The following is a 24,986-nucleotide window of genomic DNA, read 5'->3' as shown; positions in this document are numbered from 1 at the left end:
TGTCTTTCAGTTCTCTTCTGGAATTTAAGACAGTTGATGCTCATGAACCAACTTCTTTTGTAGCTTGCTCTCCTCTAACAAATTTTCTCTTGCTTGGCAGTTTAAAAAAAATAGCAAGTAACATCTTATAAAGGCAACCTAGCTTCCTCTGACTACCTAAATCACTGTTAAGGTTATGCTGTGCATTAGTGCCTGAAATTCCTCTAAACTTTAGAAAAATTATTATTTGACTTTATATTACTGCTTGTTAAATATGGTGATTCTAATTTCTCCTGAGCTAGTTTTGATGTTATAGATACCTTATATGGTAGGACAGTTATTAGTGACACTGAACTTATTCAGTAAAAATTTACCATTATAAAGTTTTATTTATATATAATATTTATTTTTGTGTATATATATATATATATTATGTGTATATATGTATATATATCTCAACTCTGCCAATCACAGAAAGCAAATAATTAAATAAGGTAGGTATTGATTCTCTTTCTTTGTTTTGGGAAATAGATGTGATAGGTCAGTGAAAGTCAAGGGAGTCTATACACTTCAGATTTCAAAAGAGTGTGGGGTTCATTTCATTCAACCCTCTCTTCTAAATTGAATTCCTTGTGCAATTTCTTTAACAAATAGCCATTGTCTGAACACCTATAGTACAAGTTCACTATTTTCCAAGCCTGTTTAATTTTTTTTTTTTTTTTTTTTTTTTTTTTTTTTTTGAGACAGAGTCTCACTTTGTTGTCCAGGCTAGAGTGAGTGCCGTGGCGTCAGCCTAGCTCACAGCAACCTCAAACTCCTGGGCTCAAGCGATCCTCCTGCCTCAGCCTCCCGAGTAGCTGGGACTACAGGCATGCGCCACCATGCCCGGCTAATTTTTTATATATATATCAGTTGGCCAATTAATTTCTTTCTATTTATAGTAGAGACGGGGTCTCGCTCTTGCTCAGGCTGGTTTTGAACTCCTGACCTTGAGCAATCCGCCCGCCTCGGCCTCCCAAGAGCTAGGATTACAGGCGTGAGCCACAGCGCCCGGCCTCTGTTTAATTTTTGAGATGAAATTACTACAAAGTTCTAAGTGTGTATGAAAATCACCCTGCTTACAAGTTATATTTGTTGATTGAGATTTTGCCTTCTGGCACCTTCTGGAACATATCCACCCCATGCTCTCCTTGACTATACGTTTGTTTTTTTTTTCTTTTTGAGATAGAGTCTCGCTTTGCTGCCCAGGCTAGAGTGGCGTCAGCCTAGCTCACAGCAACCTCAAACTCCTGGGCTCAAGCAATCCTGCTGCCTCAGCCTCCTGAGTGGCTGGGACTACAGGCATGCGCCACCATGCCCGGCTAATTTTTTCTATATATATTAGTTGGCCAATTAATTTCTTTCTGTTTATAGTAGAGACAGGGTCTCGCTCTTGCTCAGGCTGCTTTCGAACTCCTGACCTTGAGCAATCCGCCCGCCGTGGCCTCCAAGAGTGCTAGGATTACAGGCTTGAGCCACTGCGCCCAGCCTAACTATACTTTTGATACACGGGGACAGGTGACATCGCCCTCCCAAGTCTTGTCTTCTCTGGAGTGACTATCCTCTACTCATTAACTGCTTCTCATGTGGCGTTACTTGAAGACTCTTCAAAGGGCCATTTTTCTTTAGGGTTTCAGTTTGTCAGTATCTTAATTAAGAACTTAGGCCGGGCTCGGTGGCTCACACCTGTAATCCTAGCACTCTGGGAGGCCGAGGCGGGAGGATCCCTCTGGGTCAGCAGTTCGAAACCAGCCTGAGCAAGAGCAAGACCCTGTCTCTACTAAAAATAGAAAGAAATCAATTGGACAACTAAAAAATATATAGAAAAAATTAGCCGGCATGGTGGCACATGCCTGTAGTCTCAGCTACTCAGGAGGCTGAGGCAGAAGGATCGCTTGAGCCCAGGAGTTTGAGGTTGCTGTGAGCTAGGCTGATGTCACGGCACTCTAGCCCTGGCAACAGAGTGAGTCTCTGTCTCAGAAAACAAAAAAAAGAAAAGAACTCAGTATTATAGGTATAGCCTGACCAACAGAGCAATTCTGCCACCTCCCCTTTTCTGTGTTTTTTTATTTATCTTAATATGGCCTAAACATACATCTATTACTAGTGGTTCCTTATGAAGTTTTCAGTTAACTAGAACCTTAAAGTCAATGTCTTCTGTGTCATCTAGTTGCAGATTTGTTGTTTTAGATATAAATACAGGACTTCTGAGTCATGGCTTCATAGTAGATTGTTGAAGAAACCTTGTATCTTTTAGCCTACTCCTTCATTTTAAGGTAATTGATTAAATGCAGTCATGCATACCACGTTTCAGCCAACAATGGACCACATATACGAAGATGGGTCCCATAAGATTATACTACAGTATTTTTACTGTACCTTTTCTATGTCTAGATATGTTTAGACACACAGATATTAAATACTTAGCACTGTGTTACAATTGCCTACAGTATTCAGCACAGTAACATGCTGTACATGTTTGTATCCTAGGAGCCATAGGCTATACCAAATAGCTTAGTTGTGTAGTAGGCTGCACCATCTAGGTTTATGTAAGTATACTGTATTGTTCACACGACACAATTGCCTACTGACATATTTCTCAGAACGTATGCAATGCATGACTCATTTTGGGGGCACTGGGTTACATCTTTGCATTTATTTTTTCTTTTCCACAACTTTCCTACAAAAAGTATGGTACCATACCGTATTATAGATGAGGAAGCTGAAGCTCAGAAAGGTAAATAATGTGACTAGTTATTGTGAGACCCAGGAACTAAATCCAGGTCTAACTCATTTCAGAGTCTGTATACTCTTTATATAGTCTTGTGCTAAACAGCCTCAGAAGGTTACCTACATGGATGTCACTCTGTAGATGGCAGAGCCTGGGTTCTCTCATTTGACTCAGTTCACTAAGGCTTATACCTAGTATTTCTTCCTGTTCTGTTTCATTTTATTAGATTTGGCCCATTATTCTAGCCTCAAGAAAGGGGAGTTTTTTTTTTAATATGCTGATTTTTTTTTTACCCTGCTATGTATTGGATTAGTTTCTTTTTGGCATATTATGGGGGTACAGATTTTAAGGTTTCAATAAATGCCCTTTTCCCCCTCCCCCACAAGTCTGAGTCTCCAGCATGACCATCCCCCAGATGGTGCACATCTCACTCATTATATATGTATATACCCGCCCCCCTCCCACCTGCCCAATACCCTATTACTGTAGTACCTATGTGTCCACTTAGGTGCTGCTCAGTTACTGCCAGTTTGCTGGTGAGTATATGTGGTTCTTGTTTTTCCATTCTTGGGCTACTTCACTTAGTAGTATGGGTTCCAGCTCTAACCAGGTAAATATAAGATGTGCTATATCACTGTTGTATTGGATTAGTTTTTATTCCCAGCTTATGTCTTATACAAATTTGATACATATTCCATCAGTGCCTGGTATCAAGATCATTAATAAAATGTTGAACAAAACTTGCCTGAGGTTAGAGCCCTGAGGCATACCACTACAGATTTCCTTCATTAATAATAATTTATGTCATCTAGGAGTCTGCCTTTATTGATACCAAACTTGTATTTCTTCTTTTTGTTTTTGAGAAGATATCAAGAGAATCATTGTGAGGTTCCTTTCTGAGATCCAAATACACTGTAAAGCATTCCTCAGAACAACTGGTCTAATAGCCCTACTTTTAAAAATTAGTCTTATTTGAATTATTCTTTTAATAAACTTATACTGATTCTAAGGGATCAGGGTATCAGACTCCCTAGTTTATACTTTAGGGACTCTTCCTCTTCCCTTTTTTGAAAATCAGAACATTTAGATAAACTTGATGGTTTATAATACTTCATTAAATTTAAAGTATATACAAGTTCTTCAGACTAGAGAGGGAAAAAGCTGGATATTAACAACTTTTTTACAGACTCCTTATGACTGGAAACCCTGGACTCTTCTAGGTCTGTGGGGAGGGGGGAAACTAAAACAGTTTTGACAAGAATGTAAGGGGGGAAGGCACAAATAACTAAAAAAATTTACTCTCAGGCCCTCAAAAGGAAAAGTGAAAGGAGGAGGATACCAAGTGTGCATAATTAATTTAACCAAAAGCTGTGCCATGAACTCTTAACTTTTCTCAGAAAACCAGAGTGAGACCCAGTGTTTTAAAGAATAAACTTGATTAACATATGGAAGTTGTTTTGTTTTGTTTTCTCTTTTTGACAAAGGAGGACAAAGCCTGTACTTGTTTACTTAATTTGCTACCTCTACGCTAGTTTTGTGGGGGTTTTTTAGGTTCTTGTTTTTTTTTCCTTTTGTGATTCCAGCTACTTCTACATTGACTCTTCCAGGAAATCAATTTCTTCTCATGACTCATTCACGTTTTAGGCTGAATTTTTACGACTAATAGGCAAACAGGCTGTGACGTGATTAGTTAAAGCTAACTCAGATAGATTTCACACTCCATTAATTTATAAGGCTTACTCATGTGACTTTAGCTTACTTCATTTTTCCAGAATAAGAATAGAATTACAGGAAGAGATTAAATATTAGATATTAGATCTATTGCACAGAATTGCACAGATCTATTGCAGTGATTAATAATCATTGTATATTTCAAAATTACTAAAAGAGTAGGTTTTAAATGTTCTTACCACCAAAAAAGGATAAGTATGCGAAGTGATATGTTAATTAGCTTGATTTAATCATTCCACAGTGTGCACATGTATCAAAATATCATGTATCTCCATAAATATATACAATTATTATTTTTCAATTAAAAATAAGCTTAAAAAATTATTAGCTCTGAAGATTGTTCCTTTGTGTAAAATATAGGATTATAGCCCACAAGTAATATTGATATTATCGAGGAAATTAAAGTGGAAGTCTTTGTTAGGAAAAAAATCAACCTCTGTCTTTTAAATAATGTTTTTTAAAAATCTCTGTTGGTCATAGTTGATAAAATTCTTATATAAAATTTCTGTGTGGAAATAATAATGGCAGATTGATATAAAAGGACTGGTTTGGTGATATAAAGCCTAAGCACCTGACAAACTGGAAAGAATTGGTTGGCAAATGAAGTCAGTGATGGTTTGAGATGGAAAAGTCAATTAACTTTATTTTACTTAATAACCACAATTCAGTTCAAACCCAATCTTTAGGTGCCATTGGTGCTGAATTGAGTTAGGCAAGAACATATGCCTAGATCTGTACAAATTTATTTCTCTAGTAGAATCTGGGAATGTCTCATATTCATTCAACAAATTCTTAAGCAGAATCTACTGTATGCCTACTATTGTAGGCACTTGTGATTCGTCGGTGAACCAAAGATCCTATCCTCTTAGAGCTTACCTTCCAACAGGTGAGCAATAGACATAAATAGCATACTATGTTAGAAAGCAGTAAATGCTATGGATAAAGTTAATAGTGCAGAATAACAGGGAACAGGAGTACTAGATTGTGGAAAGAGGGTTGCAATTTTAAACAATTAAATTCCAGCAAAGAAAGAAGATGATGTAATTTAGTCCTCTGGAGATTTGGGAGGGGTAAGGGGGCGGGGGATGAACATTCCAAGCAGATGGAACCACTAGAGCAAAGAACCTAAGGTATGAGTATGCTTGGTGTGTTTGATTAACTTCAAAGAAGAGAGAGTGACTGGAGTAGAGTATAATAGGAAAAGAGGGGTAATGGGTGAGGGGGACGATCAAGTCACATAGGGTCTTTGTGGATCATTCAAAGGACTTTGGCTTGTGTTTTTGGTGAAATGGGCAGATATAGCAGGATTTTAGTCAGATTTAATTGATATGCCTTAAGTCTTAATAGTATTTTTGTGACTGCTGTTGAGAGCCGACTGTAAAGGAGCCTGGATAGAAGCACTGACAAACTCAAATTTTGAAGCCTACTTATAGACTAAGGATAACACATCAAGTGGTTAATGATAAGTGCCCCTAGAGTCTGACCAAAATCCTGATTTTGTTACTTACTATTTTGGTAAGTGACTAAGCTTCTATATTTACATTTCCTGGATAGGAAAATGAAAGTAATAATACCTCAGAGACTTGTGGTAACTAAACTGATACATGGAGCACTTTAAATAGTGCCTGGTAATATAAACACACAACAGATGTTGGTAATTCTCATCCTATATTTGTTGTTTGCCAAGTCATGCTGATTCTACTACCACAATGTTTAACACTGGTCCTTTCCTTTCCATATGTACTTACATTAATAATATTCTAGTTCGAACCACAGAAGCTCTTGCCTGGGCCATTATAGCCACTGTCGAATTGATTTCCTTGCCTCTTTTCCTTCTGTCCCAATTTTGCACACCGCTGTTAGATTGTCTCATTATATCTGTGCTCTAAAACCTTAATTCCTTTCCTCTTGATTTCTAAATTATGTGCACATTTACTCAAGGTTGTTCATGTAGTTCTAGCTTGTCCTCCAACACAAGTACACAGAACCACATGCCTTTACTCAAGTTATGTGGATCCTCTGCTGATCTTCTCTGCCATTTGAAATACTTTTAATTTCGCCTTAAGTGCCACCAGGTACACTTTCTTCACTCTTCATAGTATTACTCCCACTTGGTACTATAATCATGTTCGTACCCCTCTAATCGTTAGATTTGGAACATTAGGTGCAAGGTATTATATCTCTTACAACTTCGTATTTGTGTTCTGCTATAGCTCCATACCATATAGTAGATACTTTAATAAATATTTTTTGAACTGATTTTCTTTCAATTGTCATTTTCCTCTAGGAATGATCAACAGCATCAAGTAACTGAACCTGAATGTGAGGAAAATGTTATTCCAGATTCACCAATAACAGCCTTCTCATTTTCTGGCATTAACCGGCTACGAAGAAAGGAGAACCTCCATGTCCGATACATAGAACAAACACATAAATTGGAGCATTCTGTGTGTACAAATGGTAAGAGTTGGAGTTGTGTTTCAGATATCTGGTTTTGTAAAACAGTATTCGTCTGTTTCTAGATTATTCATTCTAGTAGAAAGATGATAGTCATTGTTTAGGTAACCCGTGGTACAACTATGAGTTTAACTTCCATTAGTAAATTGCCTGAGAGTGCATTGTCTACCTGTGCTATGTATAGATTATGTTGCTCATATAACTAGGTAAATAGGTAAATGCCGTATTTTATAAATATAATAGTTTCTTTTTCTTTTAAAAATATTCTTATATGTATACAAGTATATCTGAATGGGATAGAAGGAAAGAGGAACTTAACATTACTTTCCACTTCCTGTGTGCCAGGTATTATGCCAAGTGATTTGCATACGTTATTGCTATATTTTAAGTCTCATAACAGACTTGTAAAGCAGCTATCAGCTCTTTTGTTTTATAGATGAGGAAAGATATGCTTAGAAAGGTTAAATAACTTACAGTCAACTGTCAGGTATGTAGACGAGTCAAGATTCAAATATAGGTCTTTCTGGCTCTAAACTTTTATACTTTCCAGGAGTTGCCTACAGGTACTCCCACTGTTGGAGCTGTCTTTAACTGGCTATTTTTATTTGTTATGATTTGTAGGAATTGGTGGTAATAAAAAATGACCTTATAATAGGTCTACTTTTTGGCTTATCAGTGGCATGTTTCTAATTCCAGCCCAATTTACTATTTCTACTAAATGCTTTGAAACTGCCTTTTCATATAGTCCTGAAATTGACATGATAACAGAGATTATTCCTTTTAATATTAATCTAAAGTAAATGGTAAAGACTTTAATTTTTAACCTAAACTATGTGTAACAAGGAACGCATCTGGGGGCGGGTGTACATATTGTAGAAATATTTGTACAGTGCAAATAAATTGTCAACAGTCGGTATACCTTTAAAAGAATAAACAGATCCTATTCTTTGACATTGGAACATTGGCAGTTTTTCCTCATTTTTTTATGAGTTTGCATCGCCATCTAGTGGAAAACAAAAGAACTGTTAAAAATCTTACTCATAATTAGGACCTAAATTAAAACGTAAGATCATACATCTAGAATGAATATTCATTGGCCTTTCAGTCTGATGTTAAACAGGACAAATCATTACAGATAATCATCTGCATAATTTAGATCATGTTAAATCCATATATAGGAATATCCAGAATATCACAGCAATTTTCTGTGTAAGGAAAGTCTTATTTTATATCCAATAAAAATGTTCCTGGCTTATTTCCTCTTTGTATGAGAGCATCATTTAACTGTTTAGAAACTTAATTTGTTTTAATCTTGTTCTGATTATATTTTACTTGGAATCTGAAATTTGGTCTTAAGATATAACTTTTGAGCCATGTAAATTATTTTAAAATTTTAAATGATTTAATGACTAATATTCCCTGTTCTCTAAGCACCCTTGCTTGTTTACCATAAAATAGTGGCTTTTCAATGTTATTTCCAAGTCATAAATAGTAAAGCTCTAGTTTCCTTTACTTTGTCCTTCTTTTGATTTTCTTTGAATTAAATCCTTAAGTACTAGAATGATTTCTGATAAAACATGTTTCAGGGTTTCCTTTCCATAAATAAAAATTCTAAAACAAAGATTGTAGAGATATATCATTCAGTATACATTTTAAATTAACCTGCTGATTTATAGCAAATACACATGGAAAAGGAACATTAAAATGTTGCTACTCTAGGTGACTTAGGTCAGAAGCAGCTTGTCTGTTTTAGTCCTCTCTATACCATTGTTCTAACTTGCAGCTTTGTTTCTTAGTGAAACTAAAGAAACCTATTTCTTAGAGTATGAAAATTATGTCAATAAAATAGTGCTTGTAATGCATTTAAAGACAGATAATAAATAACAATACTTTGATGCTATTTTTCATCATTGTTTATTATGTAATCTCTCTTCTTTTTTTCTCTTAGAATTGAAAAAAGTTTCCAAGGCTTCAACTCATCCACAGCATAATCCTAATGAAAATGAAATTCTAGTAGCTGACACTTGTGATCAAAACCAGTCTCCAATGGCTAGTAAGCAAGATACTGAGAGTACTTTATAAGTTTAAAATTTGTGGTTATTGGTGGGCAAGAGTGACCAGCAGTCTGAATTAGACAATATTTTTAAGATATTTTCCATATAATATTGTTTATCTTACTAGTTGTTTAGAAGTCTTTTTCATATTGGAAAGTAATGTTATTCTATTATTAATTCATATTGATATCCCTATGTTTGTTAATATGAATTGCTTATAATTTTAAGTAAATTCTTTACTTAAATCACTTTATGGTGATTTATTCATTCAACAAGTATTTAAGTGTCTGTCGTATACCAGGCACTGAACAAAACAAAGCCTTGCCCTTATAGAGCTTACTTGGGGGAGAAAGAAAATAAATATATGTTAGGTAGGAGCAAGTGCTGTGAAGAAAAGTGAAGCAGAGTAAGAAGGAATATTAGAAACCCTCACTCTTAATGTGACACTTGAGCAGAAACTGAGGAGAGAAGTGAGTCACATGGATGTCTGGGAGAAGGCTATCCCAGGCAGAGACATCAGCGAGCACAAAGGCCTTGCAGTGACAATGCCATGTGGTTTGTTTGAGGAGCATTAAAGAAGTCTGTGTGACTGGAGCAGGGGAAGGGAAGGGAGATTGGTTTGGGCAAGAGGAAGAATAGAGGTGCCGTTGACTAAGACGGAAGAGACAGGAAGCAGCAGGTTTGCAGTTGGTGGTACAGATAGGGTTAGAAATCAGAAGGTTGGTTTTGAGACTATTTTGTTTGCAATGCAGAATAGACGTTCAAGTAAATATTTTGGATGGGTGAATAGATGTCAGGTAGAGTTGAGGAGATGTTTAGAATGGGGATACATATGAAAATTGTCAACTTGTAAATGGTATCTAAAACCATGAGACTGGATGAGATTACCAAGTAGATGAGTATAGATGGGGAAGAGAAGTTCAAGTACTAAGCTCTGGGGAACTATGATATGTAAAGCAGTGATTCTCAACTTTTTTTTTCATTATCACTCCACCGCCAGCCTTTTAGACATTTTTTTCTCTATTCACTTCCCCCATGGAATTTTAATACTACAGATATGCTATATAACTGTATGCATTGTATATACATATGTATATATATGCTTTATACATAAATAGAGTATATTTCTTTTGCTCCTTGAGAACCATTTTCTTCACCCCCTTGGAGGCAATGTTATAGCCGTTGAGGTGGTGATTTAGAGGTTGCAAAAGTGAGGAGGTACCAACAAAGTAGCCAGAGAAGGGATTTCCAGTGAGATGGGAAGACTAAAAGTAATGTCCTTTAAGCCAAGTGGAGAAACAAAGACTTCTTAGAATTGATCGCTGGATTTGGAAGCATGGAGATCATTGAGGGTTAAACTAGTAACATAATAAAAATTGTTAAGGTGTAATAGTGACCATCTGAGACTATATCATGCTCAAGAGAAACTAGGGACAAGAAAAGTGGAAAGAGCACATATAAACAAGTCCTCCACGGCATTTTACAGTAAAGAGGAAGAGAGAACAGGACAGGGGCTGGAGAGGAGTATGAGTCATGGGAGAGTTTCTCAGGTGGGACATTACAGCATGGTCAGCATTTATGCTGGTGGGATGATCAAGTAAAGGGGGGAAATTAGTAATTCTGGAGAAAGGGCACAATTGCTAGATCCTTGAAAAGGGCAGAGGAGATGGGATCCAGAGCCCACTTGGAAGAGTTGGCCAGGGTTAATCACTTACTCATTTTATATTAGTAAATATTATATATTAGTAAATATTATATATTACTTATATTCTGAAAGCTACAAGTCATTTTATGTTAGCACATGTGGATGTTTGTATGTGCATGAGTGTATGTGCATGTGTGTAGACAGACTCTGTGTCTAGCAAAGTGTGCTGGGTATATAATACTAAATGGGGCAGATTCTTCCTTCTCAGCACTCCAGAGGCACATCTCTTCTGCTGCTGCCAGGACTTTACGCCATCAGTTGTCCTCTTTTCCTATACAGTATCTCCAGCTTCTCTGATGTTTTTTTCTTGTACACATATATGTTATCCTTCATCTTTTAAAAATAACAACCTCTTTTAATTGTCTCCACCTGACAGCTTCTCTTCAAAATTGAAAAAGTGTTCTATATTCAGTATCTCTACTTTCTTAATTCTCATCACTCCCAAACCACAATAATATGGATTCTACTCCCCAACCCCTACCCAGCCCCTCATGAGAGAAAGAAAGGGGAGGAGAGGGCAGGGAGGGTAGAGAAAGAAAATAATCATACACCCTCTCTCTTACTCATTACATTAGACTGCTTCTGGCAAAAAGGTATCAGTGTTGCTATACTTCAATATATATGGTCCTACGCCTGTTCTTATCTCACTTTCCATCTCTTACTGAAGGAACCTCACCTGGAGTGTGTGTTCTGTTACAACTCATATGTTAATAAATCCCAAATCTGTATCTCTGTCCAAGACTTTTTTCCTGGATTCCAAACCACTGTATCTGCCTGCTGTTGAACTTCTCTACCTGGCTATCCTTCAACTTCAGCGTGTCCCAATTTGTCAGTTTCCTGTCAAACCTACTCCTCATTTGTGTATTTACAATCTCAGTGAATGACACTATGCATACCTCTTTGAGTTGCCTAAATTAAAAAACATTGAGTCATCCTAGACCACTGCTTCTTCATCTTTTGTTTCTAAACAGCCTCTAAATCTTATTGATCCCACCTCCACTGATTTTACATATTCTTCTGCACCCCCTTGTATTAGGTTATCAAGTATGGAATGTCTGATTTCTTTAAGTACTAAATTTGACAATTGATATCTCTTACATTTCACTTTGACATTTCTTGTTTATATTTTTTATTGTAAAGGTACATCCTCATTCTTTCAATTGCATGTTTTGGCTTATGATTATCTTTCATGAGGTTTTTTTTTTTTTGGAGCACTTTTTGTGAAACCATGGATAAGTCAAAAATTTGTGTTGTTTTTGAATATTAGTTCTGTTGTGGAACCAATGCAGTGCAGACAGCTCGAAATACCAACAGAGTGTTTGGGAAGGTTGTGGCTAATTAAGGCACAGTGTGTCAGTGGTTTAAGAAGATCCATTCTGGTGATTTTAATCTAGAAAATTAACCATGTGGGTGACCTGAGACCAAGGTGGATAATGATAAGCTGAAAGCTATAGTGGAAGCAAATCCATCTCAACCTATGTGTGAATAGCAGCAAGGTCGGATGTTACTATTGCAACAATATTGGACCATTTGAAACAAATGGGCAAGGTAAAGAAGCTGGATAGATGGGTGCCACATGAATTAAATGAGCATCAGAAGAGAAATCATCTCGAAGCTTGCCTTTGCTGTCATGGCAGAAAGGTGAACCATTTCTATACCATATTATGTGTGATGAAAAATGGATTCTTTTTGACAGTTGCAAGCGTTCGGCACAAATGATTGGATAAAGATGAAGTGCTGGCATACAGTCCAAACTGAACACTCATCAGAAAAAGCTAATGGTGTCTGTTTGGTGGTCTAGCAGTGGTATTATCCACTATAGCTTCATGAAACCTGGTCAGTCGATTGAGTATAGCAAATGTCTACTGCAACCAGTTGGATGAAATGTTGAGGATGCTTGCGATTAAGCAGTGGAGATTGGTCAACAGAGATAGGCCAATCCTTTTGCAGGATCACATGTTGCAAAAAACAGTGCTGCTCAAACTACAGAAGCTGGACTTGGAAACTCTCTGTCATCTACCACATTCCCCAGACCTTGTACCAACTGACTACTACTACGAGGCTCTGGACCACTTCTTGCAAGGAAAAATATTCAGTTCTCAACAAGCTGTTGAAAATGTCTTTTGTGATTTCATCGCCACTCACTCTCTGGGCTTTTTTGCTGCTGGCATAAATGCTACCAGTTAAGATGGCAAAACCATGTCAATAGTTCAGGCACATACTTTGATTAATTGCACTGCTTCTTGTTTGAGACATAATAAACTAAAATTTTGATTCAAATTGGACATTTCATGTTTAACTACCTAATACTAGTGTAGACTATCAGCATCTCATCAAGATAGTTTTAGTAATCTAACTTGTCTTCTTACCTATTAGTGACTGCTTCTTGCCCTGTGATCCTGTCACAGCCAGAATTACCTTTTTGACCTAAATATTGCATCTGTCCTTCATTTAAAACTCTTAGATATCTCTTCATTGTCTACAGGATAAATTCTAAACTTCTTAGCATAATCTGACCCCAACTAACCTAACTGGGCCCATGTCCTACTACTTCTGTCTTCTGCAATGTGATTTCTAGCAATTGAACCACATGTACTTCCCTGAATAAGCAATTTTGTTTCACTTATCTAGACCCTTAAACATGCCTCGAATCTTACTTTCTGTCCCCAATCCAGTTAACCTGCCACATTCCTCTTTCTCTCAAGGTTCAGCTTAGGCATCACTTTGTATAACTTTCCTTTGTATAAATTTCCAAGGGGGATTTTGAAGTCTTTCCTTATGTTTAAATCACCCTTTCTATGTACCTTCATTATAATGTTTATCATATTCTACTGCATTTCTCTTTTTACCTTTCAACTGTAGCCCATAAGCTCCTTGAGGACAAGACCTTTTTCTTTTTATCTAGTGCTTAACACAATACCTAGAACTTAGTAAGTGCTCCATAAATACTTGTTGAGTAATCAAAACTATATGCACAAAACTTTATAAAATACTTGAACATTGGTGATTCCTGTATAAATATATGTTAAATGTTGAAAAATATACAATGCTGAAAATCTCTCCCACAAACTGTCTTCATGAAAGATATAAACATGGTTTGATATTCATGCTGTATCTTAGGTTACAGTAAGCCCATTTTATGATTTTTCACCCAGTGGCAATAAGAAAAATAATCTATGTATTGCATTCAATTCATTTTGAGAAAATAGAACTTAGCTGAAAAGTTTAACAAGTATAGACACTAAATACCTGCAACTTATTGTTGTGTACAGTAGTTACTTTGAATATTTTGGATGAAATTTAAAAATTTGTCTAGCGCCATTTTATAAAGTGATTGTCTGAGGCTTTTCTTTTTTTCAAAGATAGGGTCTTGCTCTGTTGCCCACGCTAGAGTTCAGTGGCTGGATCATAGCTCACTGTAACCTCAAACTCCTGGGCTCAAGTGATTCTTCTTCTTCAGCCTCCTGAGTAGCTAGAACTATAGGTGTGTGCCACCACACCCAGCTGGTTTTTAAAATGTTTGTCATAGAGACAGAGTCTTGCTATGTTGCCCTATCTGTTATTGAGCTTCTGGCCTCAAGCAGTCCTCCCACTTCAATCTCTCGAAGTTCTGGAATTACAGGCATGAGCCGCCCAGCCCAGCCCCCTTTTTTGTAATTTTTATACATCTAGTGTCTACAGTTGTATAATTGGTTTATTTTTTTTTCTTGCTTAGAAACACATGGAACAAGCAGTTATCCCACTGATAAGTCATCTTTTAATTTAGCTGCAGTTGTTGCTGAAACACTTGGACTTAGTGTTCAAGAGGAATCTGTAAGTAATTGTTTAGTTTGCTGATAAAATGAATTGTTATGCCTTTTTAGGTCAATTCTTAGAGAATTGAGCAAGAGAAAAATTATTTTACCTAAAGATCACTGGATAAAGGCCTAGAGAAAAAATAATATTGTTAGAAAGACCCTTTTATATTATCTATTCCAGACAGTCCCAGAAGTCTAGGGTCTTTAGAATTCTTAGAATATGGGTTGAGTCAAAATTTAGGGGAATAATGATGGCATAGAGAGTTGGTCAACTCTCTTCCCTTCCCCCTCTCTCCTAATCCCTTTCAGCTCCCATTCCATCTAAAAGAAGACCTAAACCATGAGGTTGATTCCAGAATTATTGAATCTTTTTCACATTCTTTAAACTGGGATTTGATTTGGAAAACAGACTGGATTCTTTGAACTATCAAGAACTGCCAGTCCAGTTAGATCAAACTCTTAGAAATTGGATCCGAAATTGACCCCATGATTTTCTTTTCATTACTTTAGTACTTCCTTACATCAGGCAAGTTTACTTTTTTGTTTTAGTTGAATCCCAGAAAATAGAAAACCTGAATTCTTCAATCTTAAGAGAAAGTTCTATTCGGACACAATTTTAAAATAATAGTTCTTTGCTTTAATCAGTAATTGTATATGTGCTCTTATCTTGCTGTTGAATTTCTAAAAATCGAATTGGTTTTTCATTATATTTGGATTTTTTTTTTGTCCTTTTTAGTTTTAAATCCATCCTTAAATCATAGTGGGTAGTTTTTAACCTTTGAACTTTAAATGTGTTTTAATGGGTTCTAATTCCTCCTACCCATAAACCTGGCAAGTCAGTAGTTTGGACTCCAGATATATTAAGGAAGCTGAAATCTAAACACTTGCTGCTCAAAGTGTGATCCACAGGCTAACAGCATCTACATCACTTTTGAGGTTTGTTAGAGATGCAGCATCTCAGACCTGCTGAACTTAAATTTTAAGAAGATCCCCAGTTGACTTATATGCATGTTAAAGTTTGAGAAGCACTGCTCTCTAAAGGATTCTTTTAAATTCATCTCCTATCAGTATAAATAATTACCTCTATTCCTTTCCCCTCATCTTAATAATGCTTTTTGGATTTGGAGTTTTATATACAGACGGTAGAATATATTTATGTAAAATATTGATGCTTTTCTCTTTAAACTTAAAATGTGCTTCATGTTTTTTATTGTGATGAAATTCACATAACATAAAATTAATCATTTTGAAGTGTACAATTCAGTGATGTTTAGTATTCACAATATTATGCAACTTCCACTTCTATCTAGTTCCAAAGCATTTTTATCACCCCAAAAGAAAACCCCATACCCTCTAAACATTCATTCCCATTCCCTGCTCCCTGCAGCCCCTGGTAACCACCAGTCTGCTTTCTGTCCCTCTGGATTGCCCTATTCTGGATATTTCACATAAATGGAATCATACATTATGTGGCCTTTTAATTAGCATATTTTCAAGGTTCATCTACATCATAGCATATGTCAGTACTGCATTCCTTTTTAAGGATGGCTAATATTCCACTGTATGGGTGTGCTTTATATTTAACTATTGAAGGAATCTCAAGGTCCCATGAGCCCTCTTGGTGATGAGCTCTACCGCTGTCTGGAAGGAGATCACAAGAAACAGCCTTTTGAGAAATCTACAGGAAATATTGAAGATACTGTAAGGTAATTTGGGGGCACTTTGGTGAAAACTTATAAGCTATTGGTGAGATCTCATCGCAATTAGTTCCATATAATTAAACCATTTCTCTCCCTCAGCATATAGTTTTTTATTATAGTTATATTAATTTTTACTTTTAAAAAGGTCTTCCCAGTTTCTGGCCAATTGAGACCTTTTTTGCATTACAGTAGAAAAGTGGATATTTTTAGATACTTTCTGTATGTTTATAAAGCAGTAATTAAGAGCTCCCAGCCTTGCTACTCTGCCCTTTTAAAGACCCAGTTATCTATTCTGGATTTATATTTCCAAAAACTGGATGTTGTACAGACTGCATCTATAAGCATGGTTGAGCTTCTAAGATCGTGTTACAGCTTGTTTGTACTAATTTCAGAACATCCATTAACTAATAATACAGACATCCCTTGGTATCCATGGGAGATTGGTTCTAGGACGCCGCCTACCTCAGACACCAAAATCTGAGGGTGCTCAAGTCCCTTATATAAAATGGCCATTGTATTTGCTTATAATTTACACGTATCCTTCTATATACTTTAAGGCATTTGTAGATTATTTATAATACTTAATACAGTGCTGACATGACACTTCATTCACATAGATAGATTCAACATAGTATTTGACACATGGCAAATTCAAGTTTTGATTTTTGGAACTTTATGAAATTAGGGTTTTTTCACAGATATGAAGGGCTGGCTGTACCTATACTTATGTAGCCTTTTGCATTGTAAAAGAGCTTTTGGGTTTTAGATACAGGTATTACATTTAATATGTCCTCACCATATTACAATTAATCCCATTTAGGGGATACATATAAAAAAAATGCAGCTCCCGAGAGGTTAAATGTCTTATCTATGGCCAATTAGCTATTAATTGCTAGAGCCAGAGATCTTACCTAGCCCACATCTTCAAACTTAAACCTAGTGTTCTTTTTACAGCTGTCTCCTCTGCTAAAGACAACCTGGGTCTTAATTTATGTTCAATTCTGTAGCATAGGAATTTAGTTTCTTGGAGTTACTCATGACAAGATTTTATAACAAAAGAATTTATGTTCTCAGTGGAATTTTTTAAAATATGATTTTCTTATAAAGTTACCTAAATTACTTGGGAAAAATTTTATAAATAGGAACATTATGGTATTGAGACATATTTCCTGTATCATTTTCCTCTGCTTTGTGTCATTCGAATGAAGAAAAGCCAACAGCTACACCCTGTCTTAAGTTTTGGTTAATCATCTACCTTTAATAGGTAGATAAGACCCTACTATTAATTCTGTATTAACAAAGGTTTTTCCATTATGCTTGTGTTTTAATTTTTAGCTTATCCCTTTAATAAGAAAAGGTTTTATCATTCTTTATTTATTTAGATTTACAGATTCTACTTCAAAGTCTCCTCCTCAAGAATTGACTACTCGGGTGTCATCTCCTGTATTTGGAGCTACCCCTAATGTGAAAATTAGTTTAGGTTTGAATACAAGTTTGTCCCCTTCTCTTTTAGAGATTGGGAGAAAAAAACATCTGAAAACAGCCTCTTTTAGCAACACTTCTATTTCTAGATCAGAGAAAGCTAGATCAAAATCTGAAGATAGTGCCCTTTTCACACATCATAGTCTTGAGTCTGATGTGAACAAGATCATTAGCCAGTCATCTTCTAATAAACAGATACTTATAAATAAAAATACAAGTGAACTCCTAGGTGAACAGGGTGGCACTGATCACATTAAAGATGCTGTTGCCTGTAAACATTTGGAGTCCCTGAAATCACTGGGTGGCAGAACAACCAAAAGGAAGAAAACTGAGGAAGAAAGTGAACATGAAGTAAGCTGCCCCCAAGCCTCTTTTGATAAAGAAAATGCTTTTCCTTTTCCAACGGATGATCAATTTTCCATGAATGGGGACTTCATGATGGATAAACCTCTGGATCTGTCTGATCGATTTTCAGCTATTCAGCGCCAAGAGAAAAGCCAAGGAAGTGAGACCTCTAAGAACAGATTTAGACAAGTGACTCTCTATGAGACTTTGAAGCCTATTCCCAAGGGTTCTACCTCAGGCCGTAAGGCCTTGGGTGGGACCTTCATGTTATCCAAAGATTCCCCAGAGGAGCCCCATTTGCAGGAGTGCATCATCCTCCAGCCGCTGAATAAATTTTCTCCAGACAATAAACCACCATTACAAATAAAAGAAGAAAATCCTGTCTTCAAAATCCCTCTACGTCCATGTGAAAGTTTGGAGACAGAGAATCTTTTGGATGACATGAAGGTTTGTGTTAAATGTTTGAGGATTTTGATTAAAATGGTTGTTTGTGATTTGATCTAGATATTAATGATTATTTCTCTTTTAGGGTACTCACGAGCCAACAAAAACGAAAACCAGATCAGTCCACGGAGGATGTGAACTTGCATCAGTTCTTCAGTTAAATCCATGTAGAATTGCTAAAACAAAGCCTCTACAAAACAGCCAAGGTGTGTACACTATGAATAGGATTCCCTCTCTTTTTAATGACTTTAAGTTGGGTACTATATTATGTACACTCTTTGAATACATTGAATTGTTCTGGAAAAAAAATCTTATTTCTTCCTGCATGTGTCTATATTTATAGGATGATTCTGATTGGTTTCATTTTACCTGTGATTTTTCTCCTGCTGTGCTTTTTGAAAAAAATGAATTGTGATCTTTTGATACCTACTTTTAAAGGTGATTTTGTGGATTTACTTATTTTAGGTAGTTATTTCTTATTTTCTTTACAAAAGCTTTTTAGAATATAAACTATACAGAATTTTTAAAAATAAAAATTAGAACTTTCATTATCTTTACCTTATGGAAACCCTGTTCCTTTTGTTTGCATTTACACGTATATCTGTAAAAATATGCATGTATATATTTATATGGATTTTTAAACTTCTTGTTTGAAAACATTGCTCTAATATGCATATACATTTTTTCATAATTTTGTTGTGTTTAAAAGGAATCCTTTTGTTTTTTCAGCCACTGAACATTTCTCTGTAGTTATATGCAGTATTTATTCTTCATTGGAAAGTTATTTCTTCATTTTGAGTTTATTTTTCTTTTTTCCTGAAGCACATTCTTTAGTTCTTCCCGTGAGGGTGTTAGTCTTCATATAAAAAAATTTTTTTTCACTGTCATTCCTGATTTTTTTTTTTTTTTGCTCTTTGTTTTTATTTTTATTTTATTTTTTTCATAGTCACTCTAGGGATTACAATATACCTACTTAACCTTTCCCAATTTTCTTGGAGTTAATATTGTACCACTTCATGTTCTATAACCACGCTTTATGTAGCCACCACATACTATATCCACATATGTTGAAGATCCTTCCAAACAATGCTATAATTTTAAATTTAAAAAAATTAAAAACATTTTTTTAAAATATAAATCACATACTATAAAAATCCCCCTTTAAAGTGTCCAATTCAGTTGTACAACCATCCCTGTAGTCTAAGCCTTGGAACATTTTCATCACTCTCCTTCTCCCTCACTGTTCCCCATTCATAGCCACCACTAATTTACTTTTCTATTTCCATAGATTTTCCTGGAGTTTTCATATAAACGGAATCATTCAATATATGATCTTTTGTGACTTTCTTCTTTCACCTGTTATAATGTTTTCAATTTTCATCTATGTTGTAGCATATATCAATATTGCATTGCTTTTTATTGTTGAATAATGTTCTGTTGCATAAGTATACCATGTTTTATTTACCCATTTGTCCATTAACAGACATTTGTTTCCACTTTTTGCTGTTATGAATACTGCTACTATGAACATTTGTGTACAAGTTTTTGTGTGGATGTGTGTTTTCCTTTTCCTTGTGTTATACCTGGGAATAGAATTGCTAGACCATATCCCGACTCTATATTTTACCTTTTGAAGGATTGCCTATTTTCCAAAGCAACTACACCATTTCACATTCCCACCAGTGGCGTATGAGGGTTCCAATTTCTCCACATCCTTACTAACACTTGTTATCTATCTTTTTAGTTCTCGCCATCCTAGTGGGTGTGAAGTAATATCTTATTGTAGTTTTAGTTTGCATTTGCTTGATTGCTGATGATGTTGAGGATCTTTTCATGTGCCTATTGGCCATTTATATATCTTCTTTGGATATGTAGATCCTTTGCTAATTTTTTTTTTTTTTTTTTTTTGAGACAGAGTCTTACTCTGTTGCCCAGGCTAGAGTGCCATGGCATCAGCCTAGCTCAGAGCAACCTCAAACTCCTGGGCTCAGACGATCCTCCTGCCTCAGCCTCCCTAGTAGCTGGGACTACAAGCATGCACCACCATGCCTGGCTAATTTTTTCTATATATTTTTAGTTGCCCAATTAATTTCTTTCTTTTTTTTTAGTAGAGACTGGGTCTCACTCTTGCTCAGGCTGGTTTTGAACTCCTGACTTGAGCGATGCTCCCGCCTTAGCCTCCCAGAGTGCTAGGATTATAGGCGTGAGCCACAACACCCAGCCCTTTGCTCATTTTTAATTGGGATGTTTGTCTTTTTATTGTTCAGTTGTGAGAGTTCTTTATATACCCTAGGTCCAAGTCCTTTACCAGACTTATGATTTGCAAAAAAATTCTGTTCTGTAGATCTCATAATGTTTTAAAGTGATGAGAATTTTTGAAACCAATTTTTTAATTGCATATTTTTTGTCCTTATCCAAGATGTATCCTTTGAAAATATCCAGTGGAGTATAGATCCAGGCGCAGACCTTTCTCAGTATAAAATGGATATTACTGTAATAGATACAAAGGTAAGTAAAGTAAAACCAAAGCCCATTTGGTTCTTATTCTAGTGAGTTGTTAGCCTCCTCACCTGACTCACTCTATGACCTTGCGATAAATAGGTATCTCTTAAAATCTGCATTTATTTATTCAAGAAACTAGGAAATAAAGATGCTTATTCTTCCAACTTTATGTTATTTTTGAAAGGGTAATAATACTTTCTGACTTTACAGGGCTTTGCTGAAAAATGTTAATTTTTTTTTAACACATTAACTGCTATATGAGTTGTATTTAACTCACACTAGTTTTGAGCCTGGGGCCTCGCAAAACAAAACCTGGACAAAACCCTGCAATTGGTCTGTGAAAATCTTATTGATGTTCTTATTGTTACAATTAATATTGACAAATTAATTCTAAAAACATGGATTAAATCAATAGAAGTCAGTAAATTTCATTTTTCATTAAATTAGAAAGGATCATTTTGTTTATGAAGTTTTTATTCTCTTTTTGTAATAAAACATCATGGCCCCAAGGAAAAATTTTTTTTCTAGTGTATTAGTGTGCTAAATGATATTAAATGCTAGTTACATATTTTAAATAATTTTATTTTTATTAAAATAATCCATCATGTCTGGATTAGCTATAATGTACCATCAAAAAAAAAGAATTCATTTTCCCAGATGACTTCTTTTTTTTTCTTAGACAGAGGCTTGCTTCTGTTGTCCGGTAGAGTACAATGGCTTGATAATAGCTCACTGCAACCTCAAACTTCTGGGCTCAAACTATTCTCCTGCCTCAGCATCCCAAGTAGCTGGGACTGCAGGCATGGGCCACCACACCCAGCTAAGTTTCTCTATTTTTGGTAGAGATGGTCTCGCTCTTGTTCAGGCTGGTCTCGAACTCATGACCTCAAGCGATCCTCCTGCCTTGGCCTCCCAGAGTGCTAGGATTTCCAGCCTATTTTTTTAATACTGTATTTTTTTCATTAATACTTTTTTGCCTTATATTTAGGTTCTATATAGTTTGATGAGTTCTCTTTCACTCAGTAGCATATTAATAAAGTATTTCGTAGTTACTAGAGTGATATATACCCATCAAGAAATGAGACTTTTGAAATTGTTACTCTTAGTGTACTTCGGTGTTGGTTACCCTGAGATGGCTTGGAGAAGAAAGGCAGGGAAAGCTCAAGGGAATTCAGTGGTAAATAATCCTCCCTTTTGTTGGCATCAGTCCTTCTTTTCCTAGGCTTGAGAGAGAGGATGCTTGTACATTGAAGCTAAAATGTTTTATAGGCAGTAAAATCTAAATCTCTATCTGTTCCTAAGATAAAAAGGTAAAAATTGTAAAATTTATGTTATCTGTATTTCACTGAATTTTTAATAAAGTAAAATATAAGGCCATAAAAGAATAATTGCTAAATTTTTTTTATCTTTTTGAATATTTATTCAGGATGGCAGTCAGTCAAGATTAGGAGAGACAGTGGACATGGACTGTACGTTGGTTAGTGAAACTGTGCTTTTAAAAATGAAGAAGCAAGAGCAGAAGGGAGAAAAAAGTCCAAGTAAGATTTGTTTTTGTTTTTTTATTTTAATAATAATGTGAGGTAAAGTTCATAGTTGTACCATTATACTGATTAGCCCAAGTAGCCTCTTAACCATCAACCAGGTTTTTTTCCTGGTCTGTTAATTCTGTATTCTTCTTAGGAAAGCTCAGTTTCAGTATTTCAGAAAAAAAATTTTAGTCAAAATAATTTTATTCCAGAAAGAATTCAGATTGCTTCCCGCAGTCAGCAAAGGATAGCCAACTGCCAGTTTGGTAAATAAAGTTTTACTGGGGCACAGCCTCGCTGGTTTATGTGATGCCTATGGCTGCTTGCTCCATTGGCTACTCCACTCTGCTCCACCAAGCAGCAGAGTGGAGTAGCCAATGCAGAGACCTCAGGGCCCCACAAGCCTAAAATGTTTACCATCTGACCCTTTATGAAAAAATTTGTTGATCCCTGGCTTAGACAATTTTTTATAAATGATGTAACAGGAAATCTTAAGAGTCCTATGTTAGAATTATGATTTTTCTTAAACAGTTTGAGAAGGAAAGAAAGGGGAATTCTACTGAGATGTGTTAGAATATATAGATTTACAGATTAGCATTACAAATGATAGTGTATATGCTGAGTTATTCTGCCATATTCTGCCTCTACAAATAAGGGGATTTAGTAAAATTAGGGGTCTACAGCCCTTGGTGTCGAGAAACTGTTAATTCTTCACCTGAAACCTTGATTTTCCAAAAGTGGAAAGGAATAACACAAGGATTTTTAGTTAGCACTACCTTAGCAACATTCCTGTCTGTAGAGGCGCATGACATGAGACCATCCTAGACTAGGAACAGTTGTCATTTGCCACCATCATGTATTGAAGGTTGAGAGCCTGCCACGTGTACGTGCTAAGAGCAGAGGCATTTCCTGGTGATCATCTATTAGAAACAGAATACATTCAGGCTGTCTGCATTCCCTATCTCCTGCTAAATTTTCTATACTCTGCCTGCTCAGAGCCAAAAAGAAAAAAAAAACAGTCTTGCCCCAGATTCTTTTGAATTAGTTCATCTCTTGCTGCCCTAAATGCAATATAGTGAGAGGAAATTGTAATAGTCTTTGCTTTAATTCTTTGTTCTTTAATAATGAATAACAAACCATATAATGAAGCAGATGGCTGCCTAGGAAGAGAGGCTAGTACCTATTAAAAGAAAAACCTTCATAGTAATTTAATGTCTTTTTATGGTTTGTCTGGCACTTCAATAACTCTTCTTAAGAGGATACCTTGTTTTTAAGATATTTTATTCCTGGTACCAGCCCCTAATAATGTTTTTCTTATTTTTTGTAGAAAAGGGAAAAACTAAAGTATGACTACTTTGGCTTTAAATCTATCTAGTTGATTCAAAGAAAACAATAGTTTCTGAAGTTTATTTTGAAGCAAGTATCATGTGGAGGTGAAATTAGAACTTGGACTAATGAGTGGAAGTTATAGAGATAATTTTGGCTAAAGAAAGTGTTGTGTATACTATTGCTATGTAATAAATCACCCCAATAACTTAGAGGATTAAAATAGCAACAATCATTTTCTTATCTTCGTAGTTTCTGTGGGTCAGCAATTCAGAAAGGGCTTACTTAGCTGGGCAGTTCTGTTTCAGGGTCTCTCATGCAGTTGTAGGCAGATGGTGGCTGGAACTGGAACAGCAGAGGGCTGGGCAGCTAGAGGGTGGCTTGGCATCTCTCTTCTTATTCGCTCCCAAGGCTTCTTCGTGTAATCGCTTCATATGGGCTAGTTTGAGCTTCCCCTTCACATGGAGGCTAAGTTCCTAGAGTCAGTGCCCCAACAGAACAAAGCAGAAATGCCTGGCATTTCTGTAATCTCAGAAGTTACATAGTGTTACAAAGATCTACGTAGGTTCAGAGTGAGTGAACATGGCCCTCATTGTTGGCTCAGTGACACTCAATGGGATGAGTGTCAACATCACACTGTAGGAACAGCACATGGAATAGGAGAATGCTGTTGAGGCCATATTTGAAAAAAACAATCTGCCCCATAAAGATAAAACCTTTTTAACACTTAGAATTGCTTAAAAATGGAATATACCAATAAGAACTCCTAATTATTGCTAATATTTTAATTCAAAAAATATTCTCTATTTCCCTACTCTGCTTTAGACTTACTAGGTGCTGTGACAGATCAATAGGGATCTTTCTTCTTCAGATATTTCACAATCAGAAATCAAACCAACCCAAAAAAAAAAAAAATTCAGCAACTTAACATCACAATTTACTAACAGCATATACAAAATGCTTTGGGAATGCCTAGCAAATGTGCTAGGAATGCCTAGCACATTTCCCTCATACATAGAAATTATATTTTATTTACACATTTGACCTTCAGCTTGAAAAATAAATGTTTGACCATTCAATAAATATCAGGCAAAAATTCTCTACCTGGAAGTATTCTAGGAACTAGAGATAAGTAAACAGAACAAAAGTACCTACTTTGTGGACCTTA

At 35.8% G+C, this 24,986-nt stretch overlaps 1 protein-coding gene across 4 annotated transcripts in view; it reads left to right on the top strand.

Annotated features, from left to right (window-relative positions):
• Positions 1 to 24,986, top strand: part of RBBP8 (RB binding protein 8, endonuclease) — a 125,292-nt gene that overhangs the window by 79,862 nt on the left and 20,444 nt on the right. For all 4 annotated transcript variants that reach the window (XM_075993596.1, XM_012746172.2, XM_012746171.2 and 1 more), the window contains exons 7-14: positions 6,768 to 6,940; positions 8,886 to 8,990; positions 14,412 to 14,509; positions 16,087 to 16,199; positions 17,576 to 18,467; positions 18,550 to 18,670; positions 20,884 to 20,972; positions 22,393 to 22,504. In XM_075993596.1, coding sequence (XP_075849711.1) covers positions 6,768 to 6,940; positions 8,886 to 8,990; positions 14,412 to 14,509; positions 16,087 to 16,199; positions 17,576 to 18,467; positions 18,550 to 18,670; positions 20,884 to 20,972; positions 22,393 to 22,504 — 1,703 coding nt within the window. The remainder of the gene's footprint in view (positions 1 to 6,767; positions 6,941 to 8,885; positions 8,991 to 14,411; positions 14,510 to 16,086; positions 16,200 to 17,575; positions 18,468 to 18,549; positions 18,671 to 20,883; positions 20,973 to 22,392; positions 22,505 to 24,986) is intronic.

This window comes from Microcebus murinus, chromosome 17 (genome assembly GCF_040939455.1).
Source record: "Microcebus murinus isolate Inina chromosome 17, M.murinus_Inina_mat1.0, whole genome shotgun sequence".
Lineage (NCBI taxonomy): Eukaryota > Metazoa > Chordata > Mammalia > Primates > Cheirogaleidae > Microcebus > Microcebus murinus.
This window is presented reverse-complemented; position numbering and strand designations above follow the sequence as displayed.